General features: G+C 39.4%; 1 protein-coding gene across 11 annotated transcripts in view; it reads left to right on the top strand.

Moving 5' to 3' along the window:
* Neo1 (neogenin 1) overlaps positions 1-19,450 on the top strand; it is a 127,043-nt gene that overhangs the window by 21,627 nt on the left and 85,966 nt on the right. For all 11 annotated transcript variants that reach the window (XM_070042930.1, XM_070042929.1, XM_070042933.1 and 8 more), the window contains exons 2-4: positions 10,108-10,425; positions 12,264-12,539; positions 17,145-17,298. In XM_070042930.1, coding sequence (XP_069899031.1) covers positions 10,108-10,425; positions 12,264-12,539; positions 17,145-17,298 — 748 coding nt within the window. The remainder of the gene's footprint in view (positions 1-10,107; positions 10,426-12,263; positions 12,540-17,144; positions 17,299-19,450) is intronic.

Genomic DNA, 19,450 nt, shown 5'->3' with positions numbered 1-19,450 from the left:
AAGGTCTGGGTTAATTAAACCAATTAATATATGCATTATTTCACATACTTATTCTTTGTAGTGAGGGCACTACTCTCGGAGATTATCAGGATTTAAGACAGAACTGGAGTTAGGGCTCCAGTGGTAATGCCAGCTGTAGGAAGAAAGGTGAAAATGTGTGTCCCTGAGTGAACTGGTACTGCACCAATTAAAAAAATATATAGAATACATTGTTATAACTATTTATGTAGTAGATCTCTTGAACATATTCTTTCTACTTAACTGAAATCGCTGTTGACTAATAGCACCCAACTATCAGCAACTTTCCTTCTTACACTTTCTTCAATGAGTTTATCTTTGTAGATGCCACAAAGAAGCGAGATCTTGTTAAGTGGCCCTAGGTCTTCTACTTTTCTTCTTTCATAATTGTTAAAGGATTTCACATAAAATAATAAGTATTATTGAGTCTCTGCTGTATTCTAGGCATGCTCCAGAGATGTAGCTGTGAACTAGACATAACAGAGTCTAGTTCATGGAGCAACAGAATACCTGAATTGATAGTGCTAAGTGAGGAAATACGCAGTCATGAGGAAGTGTGAGGCAGGCGTGGGTGTTGGGTGGAGTAAAGATCACTAGTTCAGTTAAAAAAATTAAGTTAGTATATTATAAACTCAACTGTGTACTACAGTCCTCTGTTTTATCTTGTATGTGGTAGCTACCTTTAACCATCACTGTGAATAGAATACATAATAGTTTCATTACTCCAAATCTCTATAGTCAAACCCTTTTCCACCTCTAACCCTAGCAACCACCTATCTATATGCCATCCCGATAGTTTTTCATTTCCAGGATATCCTGTAAGTGGAACCATACAGTATATAATCTTTGGAAACTAGCTTCTTTAAGCATAATAGTATGGAGACTTGTGAATATCAGTTTTTACAGTATTCCATTGTAATCCCAACTACTTAGGAGGCAGAGATTGGGAAGATTGCAGTTTGAAGACAGTCCAGGCAAAAAAGTTAGCAAGACCCCCATCTGAACCTGTTAGACATGGCAGCTCATGCCTATAATCCCAGATATATGGGAGGCCATGGTAGAATTGTGATCCAAGTTTGGCCAAAGACAAAAAATATAATACTTTTAACTGAAAAATAACTAGAGCAAAAAGGAGTAGAGGCATGGCTCAAGTGGTAGAGCACCTTGACTATCAAATTTGAGGCGTTGAAGTCACATCTCATATGTATATGTATTAATATTCTGCCTTTTCCAGTAAATATACACTTATCCAACTTTTTTTTTAATTCTAGAGGTCTCTCTATGGTAAAACATACATCTTACTTATGAATGCACAGTATCTCAGTTTGTCAGTATACCATACTCAGTATGTCCCTTATTGATGGATGTCAGAGTTGTTTCTGGGGTACAAGTAATTCTACAGTGAATAGTGTTGCTTGTACCATTTTCATATTTTGGTCAGTGTACTTTTGGGATAAATTTATAGGTTGTGTGATTGCTAGGTCAGTGAGTAAATGCATATATAATTTTCTAGATGTTGCAAATTTCCCTTTATGGTAAATGTAACATTTTGCATTCCCATCAACCTGTTTCTCTACACTTTGCCTGAAGAATATGCTGTTAAGAAGTTGGAATTTTGCCAGTAGGACAGGTGAGAAATTGTATCTCAATGTAGTTTTATTTGCATTCTTAAGATTAAGTCTCTTTTAAAGTGATTAGGGACCATTTGGATTTTATTGTAGTAACTAAGTCTGCATCTATCTGAGAATAGTATGCAGCAGGTGTAGAAAGGCTTCTTTCACTTGCAGAGATATGTTTTATATACCATTGGTTTTACGTATATAAATTCATTGTGGGCTTTCTAGGATTGGTGTCCTTCTTAAAGTACTGTTAACATCTTCCTTGAATTTTAGAGGTTCCTCCTTTCTTTTTCCCAAGAACATACATTGGATGTATGTTGCTAAGAGATTAAAGAGCTCAGTGATGAGTGAAATTTTGTTATTTAATCAATAGTTTACTAATGTAGGATTGTATTAACAAATTTTTAAATTCAGTTTATTTCCACCAGTAATTATATATGGTTGAGTTGAAGAATTCCAGAATCCACCAGTAATTATATATGGTTGAGTTGAAGAATTCCAGAATCCAGTGTACAAGGTCTCTGAACCTGTAGCTGGATTTAATTTGGATTGAGAATTGATGCATGCACACCATTCTTGGCCAAAAATAGCCTTGATAAGATTGATCATTAAGGATTCTCAGTTTTATGTTCTTTTTTGCATATTGTTAAGTTGTTAGATTGTCCTATGGGATTTCATTAATACTACTTCTGTTAGTAAAGCTGCTGACAGCAAAAGCTTTTATTAAATTATTCATGTGCTTCATGTTTATTTTCTTTGTACAAGAATTAATGCATCTTTATTCAGAAATTTTTCTAGCTGAATTTGGGAATCATTTGTAGACATATGGTAGTATACTTCAGTCAAATCTATAATGCTTTTTTTCCATGAGGAAAAGTACCTTGTGGTATTTTGAGCAATTTCAGCTTCCTGGAAGATAGATGATTACTGAAGAATAAGTGGAAAGTTAGTTGAAAAATGCGAAGTAATTGCTTTCTTTAAAATACTACTCTTTTCAGCCGGGCGCCGGTGGCTCACACCTGTAATCCTAGCTACTCAGGAGGCTGAGATCTGAGGATCGCGGTTCAAAGCCAGCCCGGGCAGGAGAGACCATGAGACTCCTATCTCCAATAAACCACCAGAAAACCGGAAGTGGCGCTGTAGCTCAAGTGGTAGAGCGCTCGCCTTGAGCTGAAGAGCTGAGGGACAGCACCCAGGCCCAGAGTTCAAGCCCCACAACCGCCAAAAAAAAAAAAAAAAAAAAAATACTACTCTTTTCAAAATATGTGCTACTGAGTTTATCATTCTTACCACTTACCTCTTACCACTGCCTATACTTACAATTCATTTTTATTTGTTCAGCACTTTGGACCTTGATTTTCGGTCTTCCTTTCTGTCAACTCTAAAATTGTATCTACTTGGCTTATATTTCTAGTCACATTTTAGTTCTCTATCCTTCTTATCTCCAGTGACTACTTTTTCCTGGCATTTAGATACCAGCTTTGGTCACTGTATCCTGCGTTTTTCATCATTCAGTGATGCTATAATATTAAAATAATACTCATCTCACCATCATCTCTATCTCTAGTCATTCCACTTGTGCCATTTTTACTCATTTCTGTTTACTCTTGTTTATCTCCATCCTTATCTATCTTCAGTTCCATAAACAGCCATCTATCCTACTTCAGCCTTCTCACTTCATTGTTAACTTCAGCTTCAACTAGAAAAAAATCAGTTTAAAGTATCTACTTTGCTTCTTGTTTCTGCTCTAAAAATCTCATTGTCATATTCATAGTTCGATGGCATCTGCCTCACCAGGACTTGGGGCAGCGCAGTGGTGTGTCCATTTCAGCACTTTGGTGGCCAGAGTGCTCGAGTCCCTCAGTTTTCCTCAGTTCCCTATTTACTTCTCCCATGATGATGAACTTAGGGACATTCCATAGGCTTGAATACCTGCTACTCCTGAGGGCACAAACTGGAAGACTTGCCTCCCAGGTAGGAACCTGCCTGACTTCCTTGCAGACAACAGACCATGACGGGTCCATCCTTATTGTACATATAGCAACCATGTGTACACTAAGAACTTGAAGAGACTCCAGCTAGTTCTCCTCTGTCTTAGAAATACTCAGATGAAGGTCCAGTTCCCATAAGTTCGCCTGTTGAGCCATGTTCTCATTCCAGTGATGAAAAACTGCAACTCAACATAGCCACTACATAGTCCTACCTTAACTTTTTTTTTTTTTTTGGTCATTCATGGGGCTTGAACTCGACCTGGGTGCTATTCCTGCACTCTTCAGCTCAAGGCAAGCACTCTACCACTTGAGACACAGCACCACTTCTGATTTTCTGGTGGTTAATTGGAGATAAGAGTCTCATGGACTTTTCTGCCTGGGGTTGGCTTTGAACTGTGATCCTCAGATCTCAGCCTCCTCAGTAGCTAGGATTACAGGTGTGAGCCACTGGCTTGCCTTAACTCTTAAGAACAAGCCTCTGGAAGACAACGGGTGATAGCTTAAGAGGCAGAAGTCCTGAGACTCCAGTATTGCTTCCCTCTTTCCTCCAAAAACCAAATTGTAATTCTGGAAATGGTACGCTCACTTAGTCAGATAATAAAACTAAGTTGAAAGCCTTGCCAATAGACTGGAGCAAGTTGAAAACAGAATATCAGGGCTTGAAGACAGATAGATGATTAGAACATTCAGATAAAAGTAAAAAGAGCACAAGAAGAAAAGAGAAAGGAAATATGCATAGAGCATGCCAAGTTCTCTGGTACACAATTAAAAGACCAAACTTAAAAATCTTGGGCATAGAAGAGGAAAGAGGCATACAAAACATATTCACTAAAATAAAAGAAATATTTCCGAATTCTGAGACGATGTTTAGCCACATATGAGTCTTTTTTATGGTTGTTGGTCATGGGGCTTGAACTCCACTTCCAACTTTTGATTGGATAATTGGAAATAAGAGTTTTACAGGGACTGGGCTGGGAAGGTGGCTCAGTGGTAGAGTGCTTGACTTGCATGCATGAGGTCCTGGGTTCAATTCCTCAGCACCACATAAGCAAAAAAGAAAAAAGCCGGAAGTGGTGCTGTGGCTCAAGTGGTAGAGCGCTAGCCTTGAGCTGAAGAGCTGAGGGACAGCACCCAGGCCCAGAGTTCAGGCCCCATGACCAGACCCCCCCCCCCAAAAAAAAAAAAAAAAAACCAAAGAGTTTTACAGGGACTTTCCTGCCTGGAATGGCTTTGAACCATGATCTTCAGATCTCAGACTCCTGAGTAGCTAGAATATAGGCATAAGTCACTAGCAGTTGGCATGTAAATGTGCTTTAAGATACCAAATAAAATACTGAAAGCTGCAGAAGTGCCAAGTCATTAGAGTAACAGCAACTCCTCAACAACAACAACAACAAAAAACTCTAAAAGGAAAGAGGTCATGGGGTGATGTATTTTTAAGCCCTGAAAGGAAATTATTGCCAGTCTAGATTATTGTACTCTGGAAAGCTGTCCTTCAAGATTGAGGGAGAAATAAAAACCTACATGATAAAACTCAAAAAGTTTCATGACCAGCAAGCCCTTGTAAGTAAGGCAAAAGATACTTAAAGGAGTTAACTATACACTGAGGAGGAAGCGAAACCACCATAATACTATAGATATAGGCTACACATTTCTGACTAGGACTCCTAATTGCTTAGGAGGTATGAGCAAGAATTGACAAATGGATTGCATCAGATTAAAAAGTTTCTGCACATCAAAGGAAACAATTGCAGAATTAAGAGAGTTCTGTAGAATGAGAGAAAAACCTTTGCCACCTATTTAGGAAAGGGTCATTATTCATAATGTATAAAGAACTTGTATATCAAACACCAAAAGAACAAATGATCCAATTAATAAATAGGTAAGTGAGTTAAACTGGTAGTTCTCAAAAGAAGTATGAATGGCCAACCGATGTATAAAGAAATGTTCAGCATCCTAGCAATAAAGGAAATGCAAAACAAAATGATATTGAAATTTTTATCACCCCAGTCAGAATGTGTATCAAGACAAATAACAAATGCTGGCGAGGATGTGGGGAGCAGGAACACTTACACTTAATAATAAATAGAAGAGAATGAGAATATAAACCCTTATGTAAATTAGCATGGCCACTATGGAAATCAGCACAGAAGTTCCTTAAAAAAATCTAAAAATAGAGTTATCAGTAGTCCTGCAGTGGTCCTGGGGATATATCTAAAGGAATGTTGTCAGCATACAACGCAGATATCTTTCATATCCAAGTTCTTTGCATCACTGTTACCAGTGCAATCAGTCTAGATGCTTATTAACCAATAACTGGATAAAAACAACATGGTATGTATACACAGTACTCTGAAGAACACCAGATTATGTCATTGCTGGGAAATGATTAGAATTGGAGATCGTGTTCAGTGATATAAGCAGGACTCAAAGATAAGTATCATGTCTTACCTAAAAGAAACAGGACATGAATGTAAAAGGGGGAGTGTTCAGGGAACTCACAGGAAGGGTGAGGGCAAAAGGTGAGGGTGATGGGGTGGTAAATATGATTAAAGTACTTCATATGCATGTATGAAAGAATAATGAAACTCATTAAGATTGTGCAAAAGGAAGAGGAAAGGTTAAGAAAGAATAGAGGGTGTGAATTTGATTAAAGTAACGTACATGTATGGACATAGCTCAGTGAAATCTCTTTATACTATTAATATATGCCAATAAAAAAATAGAGTCTTTATTCCAAAATTGGAAGAAAATGAAATGAAGTCTTTGGCAAATCACTAAAGATGCAGAGTTACAGTATTCTTTTTTTTTTTTTTTTTTTTTTGGTCCGGTCATGGGGCCTGAACTCTGGGCCTGGGTGCTGTCCCTCAGCTCTTCAGCTCAAGGCTAGCGCTCTACCACTTGAGCCACAGCGCCACATCCGGCTTTTTTCTTTTTGCTTATGTGGTGCTGAGGAATTGAACCCAGGGCCTCGAGCATGCAAAGCAAGCGCTCTACCACTGAGCCGCCTTCCCAGCCCCGAGAGTTACAGTATTCTTGACTGTTACCCTTCTTCTGTCTGAAAACAAGTATCTTCCTCATGAAACATTGTATAATTGCAGTACTAAGGAAAAGCAGATTAGCTCACAAATAGGATTGAATATTCCTAAGGGTAATTGTGTCTAGTTGAGTATTAGTGAAATAGAGTTCCAGATTAGTTGGCTGTACATTTTTATGCTATCTCAAGATAAATATTCAAAGATTAGACTGAGATCTGGGTGTTGGTGGCTCTATTCAAAGATTAGACGAAGAGCTGGGCTCTGGTGGCTCAAGCCTGTGATTCTAGCCACTCAGGAAGCTGAGATCTGAGGTCATGGTTCAGAGCCAGCCCAAGCAAGAAAGTCAATGAAACCTTATCTCTAATTAATCACTAGAAAATTGGAAGTGGCACTGTAGCTCAAGTGCTAGCCTTGAGCAAAAGAGCTTAGAGTCAGTGCTCTAGTTCTGACTTCAAGTGCCACAATCAACAACAAAAGATTAATTAGACTGAGAATAGATGATTCAACTTGGGTTTTAGTCACTTGGAGTTGTTTTCTATGGCTGAATACTATTTCATTGTGTGTATTTACTGCATTTTCTTATCTATCAACTGATGGACCCTTTGGTTGTCATTTATAGCTACATGGATGGAATTGGAGGTAACTGTTAAGTGAAGTAACCAAGGTATAGAAAAACAAGTATAGCATGATACCATTTATATAGATAGAACCTATGTAAATGAGAGAAATCGAGAGTGAAATAGTGATTGTCAGAGTTGATGGAGTGAGACAGAGGGATGGTGAAATGTTGAACAGTAGTTATGGCTAATTAGACCAAGAGGTTCTGGTGTGCCATTGCATGGTAAGGTACTAAAGTGTATACTTCACAAAGTAGAAGAAAGGATTTTGTAAATTTTCACCATAAAGAAAAACATATTTGAGGAGATAAATGTGTTTAACTGGATATATCAGGCAATGTATACATGTATCAAAGTATAACATTGCACCCTATAAAAGTGTACAGTTTTTATTTTTAATGCCTTAGTTTACATATTTTATTTTTTGCTAGTCCTGGGGCTTGACCTCAGGGCTTGAGCATGGTCCCTGAGCTTCTTTTGTTGAAGGCTAACACGCTACCACTTGAGCCACATAGTGGCACCTCCAGCTTTTTCTGTGTATGTGGTACTGAGGAACCGAACCCAGGGCTTCATGTATGCTAGGCAAGCACTCTACCACTAAGCCACATTCCCAGCCCCATACATAATTTTTTTAATGACTAAAGTTTTATGTGTAACAGTTGTGAAAATTTATTACTCTACGTATGGAAGTTTTTAAGTGTGATGGACAAAAACTATAGTCCTAGATGTTTTCAGCAGTTTGGGTGGAGATATGGTAGACTTGTTATTGTGAATTGTTTCTCTTTGTTAAGAACCTACCAAATAGTAGGGTTTGTACACATCCCCTTTCTCTGCTGAGAAATCTCCTTGAAAAAAGGCAGTTACTCTGTGTGAGTGGACAGAAGTTTCAGACACAAACAAATGCAATCACTGATGGAGCAGTTATTTCAGAACTGGGGCAGGCTGGCTTTCCTTGCCTGTGGCTTTGCCACTGTCTTTTTTGGGATAGGGTGGAGCAAGGGAAGAGAGGCGAAACGCTGAAGATTGAAGAAAAGGAAATCACCCTTATTATCATAAATGGCTTGTGGAATAGGAATCCTGGTGTGTTATTTGGGGATATATTGAGAAACTGTTTTTATAAATTAGAAGATTGTATCAAAAGTGCATTTTCTGATGGATACAGAATTTCTCTAGAGTTTCCCTGTAGGATACTGACCCTGAACCAGAACGTCAGATTCAACTAACAGTCACCATGTATTTACGGTATTCTTTTAGAGCTGTATGCTTATCACACAAAATGACTTAAATAGTGTTAGTGGTTTATTAGGTATTTTCCTCCAGGAAGGCTCTACAAGGTCAGTACATAGGAAAGGTGATGTGTTTGAGGTAGATTCTACCCTTGGAGGTGAGCTCTAGAGAGCCAGGAGCACTAACAGTTACATTGTAAAATGTAGAGAGAATTTGTCAATTTGTAAAAGTTGATGAGAAGAATGTATTTCGCAGAGCTCTTGAATTTTAAATTATTTTATCATTCATTAAAAATTTTTCTTTCTAGTTGTGAGAAGAAAGCTCTCTTCCATGGGAGCTTGAAGCAAGAGTCTGAGCTACAAGATGAAAATGGGCACCAACATTTCAGAGCAGATGAAATGTGGGATCTGGTGGTTGAGTTTGGTGGGATGGTTGGAAGTAACACCAAGGAGTAAAAGAAGCAGGAAGTCTTGGGCTTTGGGGCATAGTTAGGTGGTAGAGAGCTTGCCTAGTCTGTAGGAGACTCTGCATTCAATCCCCAGCAACACCCCTACCCACACCCACAAACACAATATGAAGTCCTTTGAGAATAGTCTCTTAGTTTATAATGAAGTGATATTCATAATACCCACATTTGTAGGTGTATAAAAATGCTTGTCTGCATTTCTGCTGTTGTTAAACTTTGAACCTCTTCAGGCAGTGGAGTATTTTATTTTTGCCGGTGTTCAAATGCCATATGTTAATGTTTTACTCTGTGTACAATAAAATTGAGAATTATTATTGGTCATGCAATTAAGGTTGTCAGTGATGATATAATTTGTTGGAATTTGGAAGATGGAATTTACAACAGAAAGAAGTTCCCTGTGGATATTTTTCCTTTCCTAAGATGGAATTCTATCAAGAGGTGTGAAATAGTCTATCAAAAAGTGAGGAATAGTCTATCAAGAAGTGAGATCTATTCCATTAAGAAGTGAGAAATTTGCAGAGACTTGGCAATCTACAAGATATCAAACATGGTCATTAAGCTTATTTAAAAATAATTGGTCCAGTGACTTTGGTCTTAGTAAACTACTATTAAGCAAACTTAAGTGGATAGAGACTCAGGGTCCTGGTGAGAAATACAGGACAGTTTTTATATAACATCAGCTAAGGAGTTAAGTGTCTGATAGCCCTTCCATTCTGACAGAAAGTGTTTAAAGAAAATGATAATAGGTCTTTAAAAAAAAAAAAAGAATCCTATTCTCACCAAATGATACTCAACAAGCAATTTTTTTTTTTTAACCATGAAACATATACCTTCTTTCTCCTCCCAGTAAGCAGGGGTTAAAATTGGTAAGTACCCACCTCTACCCTAACTTAAAGCTCATGTAATTCTTACACTAAAATAAAACCTCTCGGATATCCATATTATTTAATAAGGCTTATCTTTGGATGTTTATTTTGTTTTGTTTTTTTAAATTTCTAAATGAGTCAGTTTTTGGTTTCCTAGTAAGAAGTAAATCATGATATAATGGTTACACATGTGGACAATACTCAGAGAATAACCATTAAAGAACCAGTACTTGGACATGTTTGCTTACTTTTGTTCTTTTTCTAGGAGCCAGTGTCCGAACATTCACTCCGTTTTATTTTCTGGTGGAGCCAGTGGACACACTCTCAGTTCGAGGCTCTTCTGTTATATTAAATTGCTCAGCATATTCTGAGCCTTCGCCAAAAATTGAATGGAAAAAAGATGGGACTTTTTTAAACTTAGTATCAGATGATCGACGCCAGCTACTTCCGGATGGATCTTTGTTTATCAGCAATGTGGTGCATTCCAAACACAATAAACCCGATGAAGGTTACTATCAGTGTGTAGCCACTGTTGATAGTCTTGGAACTATTGTCAGCAGAACGGCCAAGCTCATAGTAGCAGGTAAGCTTCATGAAGTGATTTACTTGTATTTTCAAATTTTTATAGGACGTAAATCTAGACTGGATATGGTAGCACGTCCCTGTGATCCCAGCTACACACCAGGTCCTTCTCAACCAGTGTTAACCAGGCATTCGAGTGCCTGTTTTCACAGCCACATATTAGACCCAGGTAGAGTGATCTCAATCCAAGTCTGACCCAGTCAGGACAAGTTCCTGTCCAAAAAGTAAACTGAAAAGGACTTGGGCATGGCTCAAGTGGTAGAGCACCTGCTCTGCAAGGTGAGGCATTGATCTCAAATTCCAATAACTCCACAATGAAAAGAAAATTTAAATAAAGTAAGTATGTCCTGGATTGGTTTTCATTTAGCATTAATTGTCCCTATACTTTGTGTGTGGGCTCAGTGCTGTATGGAATAAACTAGCACTTTTCTATTTGTCTGAGGGTTTAAAGTTGCAATCAGTTACTGAGCAGTTTTTTGTTTTTTTTTTTTTTTTTTTTTTGTCGGTCGTGGGGCTTGAACTCTGGGCCTGCCTGGGCGCTGTCTCTCAGCTCTTCAGCTCAAGGCGAGCGCTCTACCACTTGAGCTACAGCGCCACTTCCGGTTTTCTGGTGGTTTATTGGAGATAGGAGTCTCACGGTCGGTCTCTCCTGCCCGGGCTGGCTTTGAACTGCGATCCTCAGATCTCAGCCTCCTGAGTAGCTAGGATTACAGGCGTGAGCCACCAGCGCCCAGCTCTGAGCAGTTTTTTTATACTAGGAAATGGCACAGGAACTTTACATTGGAAATGGATCATTTGGGGCTGCTTTTGTTCTACTTAATACAGTTTTGTAAAGATTTTCAATAAAGCCTGAATCTTGTTTTTTTTTGGTTGGTCATGGGGCTTGAACTCTGGGCCTGAGCGCTGCCCCTCAGTTCTTCAGCTCAAGGGTAGCACTCTACCACTTGAGCTACAGCCCCACTTCTGGTTTTCTGGTGGTTTATTGGACATAAGAGTTTCACGGACTTTCCTGTCCTGTCTGGCTTTGAACTTCAATCCTCAGATCTCAGCCTCCTGAGTAGCTAGGATTACAGGTGTGAGCCACCGTGGTTTATTGGACATAAGGGTTTCACGGACTTTCCTGTCCTGTCTGGCTTTGAACTTCAATCCTCAGATCTCAGCCTCCTGAGTAGCTAGGATTACAGGTGTGAGCCACCGGCGCCTGGCTGAATCTTGTTTATGTCCTAACCAAGGAATGGATATTTTTTTTGGGGGGGGCGGGGGGGTCTGGTCATGGGGCCTGAACTCTGGGCCTGGGCGCTGTCCCTCAGCTCTTCAGCTCAAGGCTAGTGCTCTACCACTTGAGCCACAGCGCCACTTCTGGCTTTTTTCCTTTTTGCTTATGTGGTGCTGAGGAATGGAACCCAGGGCCTCAGGCATGCAAGGCAAGCGCTCTACCACTGAGCCACCTTCCCAGCCCCAAGGAATGGATATTTAATTAGAGAGATTGTTCTAAAATTTTTGTAGAATATACATTTACACACAAACACAGAAAGATGAGTACTAGAAAGTTGCAAAAAGATTATTCACATCATTTCAGAGCATCTTTGTTCCAATAATGATACTTACCTGTAAGGCAAATTAAGGATCTAGAGGAATTAGATGTGGTTCCTAAATAAACCATGCTCTTTTTAGGTAGACAACAGCATTCTTCAGATAGTGCATCTTTATTTGGGTACTGGATGAAGTCATTTTTGCAAAGGGCCATGTGTCAGATGATAATTTCTTTTCATGTTTACATTCACCTTGGTGAGAAAACTGAGACAGCAGCCTTTTATTATTACTTTTTTTCTTGTCTAGGTCTTCCGAGATTTATCAGCCAACCAGAACCTTCCTCAGTTTATGCTGGAGGCAGTGCCATTCTGAATTGTGATGTTAATGCAGATTTGGTCCCGTTTGTGAGGTGGGAACTGAACAAGCAGCCCCTTCTTCTGGATGACAGAGTTGTCAAGCTTCCAAGTGGCACACTGGTTATCAGCAATGTGACTGAAGGAGACGGGGGACTCTATCGATGCATAGTTGAAAGTGGAGGGCCACCGAAGTACAGTGATGAAGCTGAACTGAAAGTTCTTCCAGGTATGAACTCACTGTCAGGGCAGGATGATTTGTGTTGACCAGTGAGTAAAAATCACTCTGTGTTTTTAAATAAACACTGCTAATATGTGGTGCAAAATATGGATGTCAACATAAAGAGAATCACTTTCTTACAGGGGCCTAAAGAAGCTATGCCTTAACAATCACTGTAGTAAATGTATTATTAAAGATTTATGAAGTAATAAAGTACATTCACTAGCTAATGGCATTCTTTCTGGAGAAAGTAGTGTTAGTCCTGTGTTCTTGGTCAATCCTCTATTGTAGTGAGGTCTGTGTTTCCTTGTAAGAATCAGAGACTCACTCAGGGTGGCACATATGAAGGCTGGGCACGGTGGGAACTGCTCCTGTGGCAGCTCTGGAAATACTGGCAAGCAAGAACTCTTGGATTTCTAGTGTTCTCCTCTAATGTGAGCTCAGCTCCCCTCTTTCCTCCCTACCACCTCCCTGCTGGCTTCCCTCATGGTTGCTTTTGTGTGTTCTGCCAACTCTTAATTCTTCTTTGTGCTCATCTCTTTCTCTCAGTTGGAGCATATAGTAATGTCTTCTGAGTCTCTTGATGACATCCTGCTTCTCTAAAATGCCATGTTTGAGTACCTGGCTTTTTCCTTCTTTCTCATTTCAACTTTCAGTTCAACTTTACAAATATAATCAGACCACCCTACATTGTTTAGACCGTTTTGTTTGCTTGGTTTTTAATGTGACTGCTTCATTGGCTCATTTTAAACTTACGGACTGGTTTGCAGAGTGAGTCCAATGTTATAAAGCTGTCACTTAAAAAAAAAAATTAAGGGTGGGCAGTACTGGGGTTTGGACTCAAGGCTTCATGCTTGCCATGCTGGCACTCTACCACTTAAACCATGCCTGTAAGCCTTTTTGTTTCTGCGTGTGTGCGTGCGTGTGTGCGTGTGTGTGTGTGTGTGTGTGTGTGTGTGTGTGTGTGTGTGTGCATGCGCTTGTGTGCATGCCAGTCCCAGAGTTTGAACTCAGGGCCTGGGCACTGTCCCTGAGCTTTTTTCCTCAAGGCTTGAACTCTACCACTTGAACTAAGCTCTACTTTCAGCTTTTTTGGTAGTTCATAGGAGATTCAGAGCCTCACAGATTGCCCTGCCTGGGTTGGCTTCAAACTACCGTCCTCAGACCTCAGCTTCCTAAGTAGTTAGGATTACAGGCATGGACCAGGGACTCTTGGCTTTTTCTGCCAACTTTGAGTTAGAGTCTCACTTTTTGCCAGGAATGTGCTAGATTGCGATCCTCCTATTTCATGGTTACCTGGAATGACAGGCCTTTTCTGCCCACCATGCCTTGCTTTTTTCAGATGTGGGTCTTAAACTTTTTTTCTTTTTTGGTTTGGGCTGAAGTATGACCCTCCTAATCCAGCCTTCTGTGTAACTGAGATAGGTGTCCAGGTGGCCACCTGTGATCCTTGTGATTCTAGAAGCTGGGATCAGAAGTGTGATCTGCTGATGATTCATGTGAGCTGCTACTTTTGAATGTCTTCTTGATGGAACTTGAGCTCATCACTTCTAATGCCTCTTCTTTCCTTGTTACCCTTCTAACCTGTGTCATTTCTATCCTTCTGTATTCTCAGCAATCATAGTTCAACTTTTAAAATTACAGTTATCTTTTAAAATCTGTGTTCAGAAACTCCTTGTAGCTTCCCCTTGTCATTCATAATTAAAGTTTTGGCCTATGGGGTTTCATATGTTTTCCAAACCTCCCTACTACCTCCTCTCTCCCTCTCATCTCCATCCCCCCCTTTCTCTCTTTCTCTCTCTCTCCTATTGCAGCTGCCTTATGCTTTGAGAATATACTCTTTTTTAAAAAAATGATTTTTATAAAGGTGATTACAGAGGGGTTATAGTTATATAAGTCAAGTAATGAGTACATTTCTTTCTGAACAATGTCACCCCTTGCCAAGCGCTCTCTGTTTTTCCCTCCCATCCCCACTTACAAGTTGTATAGTTCATTTTCAACGTAGTATCTAGTGAGTATAGAATGTACTCTTTAGAGCCTTTCTACTTGCAGGCCATTTGTTCTGCCTGTAGTACTGTCTGCTAGGCCCACTTTTTACCTCTATGCTCAGTTACCACTTTGCGAGCCTTCCTCGGATGCCATCTTTAAAACAACCACCTTTTATCTCATTCTTAGTGCTTTTTCCTTCCTCTTCCTCTTTGCTTCAGAGTATATCACCATCTGACCTAATTTATTTCTTGTCTCCCTCCCCCCATAAGTATATAAGATTAGTGAGAGCAGGAAGTTTGTCTGCTGCTATGAGCAATTGCTGGCCCGCAGAAGTCAAATATTTGTTATGGATTTGTTTAATTGGTTGTCAAAATTTGATTAAACAGTACTTAAGTAACTCAAGGTGAGGAAAAGAATTATTTCCTCAAAATAACATTCCTTAGCTTCCTTCCTGACTTGCTTGACAAGGCAGAGATCAAATATCCTCTACACCTGGGGTAGCAGTCACGCATACCCTTAGAATCTGATCCAAGCAAACAGGGTTTACTGCAGCAAAGGATGAGGCTGCTATTGATGTCTAAAGCATAAACAAAGTACTAGATGTTTTGTTTTAAGTATAAGAGAGCTCTTCTTGTCAAACTATTTTCTTAAGCAAAGTTAACTGCTGATCTGCCAAGTTTCTGAGAAGACCATGTTTAGGGTTTTGCTGGTTGAGGCAGAGGTGGATTGATGACAGTCACAGATGCATGGTTTGGTGTTGAGTACAGCTGGGAGCAGGTTAGCACTAGCCTTAGAAGCAAGTAACTTTGCTGTAATTGTCTGACTTTTAGAGCCTGACCTTGTCACTCTTTGATTAGCTTTCAAAAACACATTCATCTAAGTGAATTACTAACCTGCTAGTGATGGTTAACTTGTTTCCATGCCTACACAACCATTAATTGGCTAGACAAGTTTAAGGGCAGTTCTGGTTGTAAAACATCTTATTCAGAGACGAGACTCTTATGGGGATAAGAGTCACATCTCTAAGAGTAGTTTTTATTTTTGTCAAAACTTACTAGTAAGTTAATATTGCTCTCTTAAGGAGAACTTTTTTTTTAACCAGCAGGCTTTGTGGCCTTCTCATATATCCCCAAGAAGACAACTCTGGGCTGAGAAGGTGGCTCAGTGGTAGAGTGCTAGCCTTGCATGCATGAGGCCCTGGGTTCGATTCCTCAGCACCACATAAGCAAAAAAAAGCCAGAAGTAGCACTGTGGCTCAAGTGTTAGAGCGCTAGCCTTGAGCTGAAGAGCTGAGGGCTGTCGCCCAGGCCCAGCGTTCAGGCCCCATGACTGGCAAAAAAAAAAAAGTGTAATATCTGAATAAGAGATTCACAAGTACTAAATGGTAGCTAGATGTTTACAGCATTATGTACTAAATGGTAGCTAAATGTTTACAGCATTATAAAATCAAAAGATTTGAATTAGCAAGTTAAAGAAATGAAACTCATTACTCTGTTATTCAAGGGTGTGTGTGTGTGTGTGTGTGTGTGTGTGTGTGTGTGTGTGTGTGTGTGTGTGTGTGTGTGTGTGTGTGTGTGTGTGTGTGTGTGTGTGTGTGTGTGTGTGTGTGTGTGTGTGTGCGTGTGTGTGTGTCAGTTGTGGGGCTGGAACTAGGGCCTCGGTGCTGTTCCTAAGCTCTTTTGCTCAAGACTAGCACTATCACTTTGAGCCACAGCACCACTTCCAGTTAATGGTGGTTAATGGAGATAAGAAGCTAATGGACTTTCCTACCTGGGTTGGCTTTGAACTGCGATCCACAAGTCTCAGCCTCCTAAGTAGCTACGATTACAGGTGTGAGTCACCAGAGCCTGTCTCTGTCTTTCAGTTTCAAAGATCTAGATTTTATGTATGAGAGAGCATGCAATATTTGGCTTTCTTGGTCTGGCTTATTTCACCTGATATGATCTATAGTTCCATCCATTTTCCTGCAAACAACATAATTGTATGCTTTGCATACAATTTTTTTTGCAACTACATGCTAATTAATCTATCACTAAACTATGGAACCAGCACCTGAGCTGATTCTGTAGGTTAGCTGTTGCATCTAATAGGTGTACAAGTATCTTGATTGTATTATGGCTTAATTTTTTCAGATATAAGCTCAGGAGTGGTAGAGCAGGATCATATTGTAGTTCTGTTTTTCGTTTGTGAGGAGCCTTTGTACAGATTTCCATAGTGGATGGACTAATTTACATTCCCACCAATCGCTGGCATCCGTCCAACCCCCGCTCCTCACTTGCGTTTGTTATTGATAATTGCTATTCTGACTGGGCTGAGATGGAATCTGTGTTATTTTGATTTTCATTGTCTTTATGGCCAAAGATGTTGAAAATTTCTTCTTTATTATTATTTATTAGCCATTTTGTAACTTGTATATCTTTAAGACCACTAAAGAGCTCAGGTACAATGTTTTACATAGAGAAATTATTTGAGAAATGTTTGCTAATTTAAATGGAATTTCTTATGTTGATTTTTGCTAATTTTGTTTGTAAAAGCACACAGACTAAATAGGAATTCCTTATGACTAAATTGGTAAAGAATTTGGTCTTTTATTTAATCATTGTATTTTATTTAAATTCCTTTTAGATCTCGAGGAAATGCCAAACTTGGTATTTTTGAAGCAGCCATCTTCCTTAGTCAGAGTGCTTGGTCAGAGTGCAGTGTTGCCCTGTGTTGCTTCAGGACTTCCTATTCCAGCTATTAGATGGATGAAAAATGAGGAAGCACTTGATGTAGAAAGGTAAATGCTGTCTGCTAAAACCTCTTTCCAGCCTGATTTGAGACTTACCTAATACTACTTGGGATGATTGATTAATTAAAAATGATAGTTTTATTTAAACATATTACAGTGTTCACATCTCTTTGAAGTATGGTCATATGCTACATATGATGAGAATTTAAAGAAAAAAGAGCATGCATTCAAGAGACTAAGATAATACTCCATTTGTTCTCTGTGATGCTTCAGTATACTTAGTGTACAGCTCTGGAGTCTCTAAATTTTCGGAAGAGCTTCTGGTCTTGTCTGGTCTGAGCTTTTGCTCTCACTCTCACATGCAAACAGCAAGCAGATGCAGCCTTCATCCTCTCATTTTGCTTTTAAGCTGCATCAGCTATGTTTGTAAGTTCTGAATCTTCTGTAGAAACCTTCTCAGTAAATACCAGCCAACCTGTCTGTGTCCCTTCCTCCTCATTTCTTTCTTAATTAATGAATACCTTCTGTAGGTGTGTTCTTATTAGGCAGCTGGGTTGGTCCTATGGCTAGGTATGTTTTTGTTTCCAAATCACATCTGTCTTGTGCTGCACGGATGTTTGCTGGAGTCCCTGGCCTCTCATAGATGCCAAAAGATTCCAAGTTCAAAAGCAACAATATCTCTAAAAGTAACTGCAGTTGAGGACCACTCTTCTAAAGCAGTGCTGCCAGTGAAAATATAATGCATGTGTCCTTTTTAAATTGAAGTCTTGTGGTAGCCACATTAAAAAATAATTATGTGTATATTATAAAATATAAGTAATTTTATGGGTCCTAGTCTAGGAGGTATTAGTGGAGGCCTTGCTGGGAGCTAGAATGTTGAACTCTTAAGTAGTAATGAGAATCCCACATTTTCTTTACTGGTCATTGGTAGATGAATGGGGCCCTGGCCTCGGCCTCCCTCTGACAGTAATGAATCAGCTTCCCCATCCACTGCCTACACCAGTGGTGTCAGAAGAAAGCTAAAATAGAGAGTCTAAATAAGATAGGTTTTTCAGTTGAAAATCACTCATGATACCAAGAACCAGGAAAATCCCAACTTAATTGAGAAAAGACAAGAAATGCCAACACTGAGTTGACAAAGTTAATGAATTGTCTCAGTGAGCAATTGATGTTTGCAACACACTCCAAACAAATAAAAAACAAAAAGAAATCCCAACAAAGAAAGAAGGCATTATAGGCATCCAGTGGGATCTTGGAATGTATCCCCTTGTCAGTGGAGAACACATGGGACTTTCACTGCTTTTTCTTTGTCTTTCCTTTTCCATTTCCATGAGATGTGCCTCTTAACAACATTTGTTATAGCTTGAACTCAGGGCCTCACACTCAGCTTTATTAGCAAATAGATTTCAACAATATGTAGAAGAATTATGTACCATTCTAGAATTTATTGACAGATGAAAGACTTAAGTATGTTATAATTAATCAGTGTACGGCCCCATCCTCCCCAATTAGCAAGTTAGTAAAGATACCTTACACAATAATAGTCAGAGGAGGAAAAACATTTGACAAAATTTAACGTGTTCATGACTTCTTAAAATCTAGAAATGTACAAATCAAAACAACATTAAGATTTCGTTTCACCTCAATTAGATTGGTCAACATTGAGACTGTTTTGTTTTTGTTTTTGTTTTTTGTTGGTCGTCGGGCCTGAACTCTGGGCCTGGGCACTGTCCCTCAGCTCTTCAGCTCAAGGCAAGCACTCTACCATTTGAGCCACAGTGCTGTTTCCAGCTTTTTTGCTTATGTGTTGCTGAGGAATCAAACCCCTGGCTTCATGCAGGCAAAGCAAGCACTCTACCACTGAACTACCTTCCCAGCCCAACATTGAGAATTTGAACAATAAAAAAAATAAACTGCTGGACAGCAATGGCTCATGCTTATTAGAATGCTCTCTTATTTGGAGATTGAGATCTGAGGATCTTAGTTCAAAGTTAGCCCAAGCAGAAAAATCCTTAAGATTCTTAACTCCAGTTAATCCCTCGGTAGACTGTGGCTCAAGTGCCAGCCTTGAGTGAAAAAGCTAAGGGACAGTGCCCAGGACCTGAGTTCAAGCAAGTCCAAGTAACACAGAAAAGTAAAAAGTTAAAAACTTAGAAAAATAACTTAATTTCAGAATATCTACAAAAACCTCCATCTAACA

The sequence above is a fragment of the Dipodomys merriami genome, unplaced genomic scaffold (assembly GCF_024711535.1).
Source record: "Dipodomys merriami isolate MVZ:Mamm:240054 unplaced genomic scaffold, mDipMer1.0.p SCAF_33, whole genome shotgun sequence".
Classification (NCBI taxonomy): domain Eukaryota; kingdom Metazoa; phylum Chordata; class Mammalia; order Rodentia; family Heteromyidae; genus Dipodomys; species Dipodomys merriami.
This window is presented reverse-complemented; position numbering and strand designations above follow the sequence as displayed.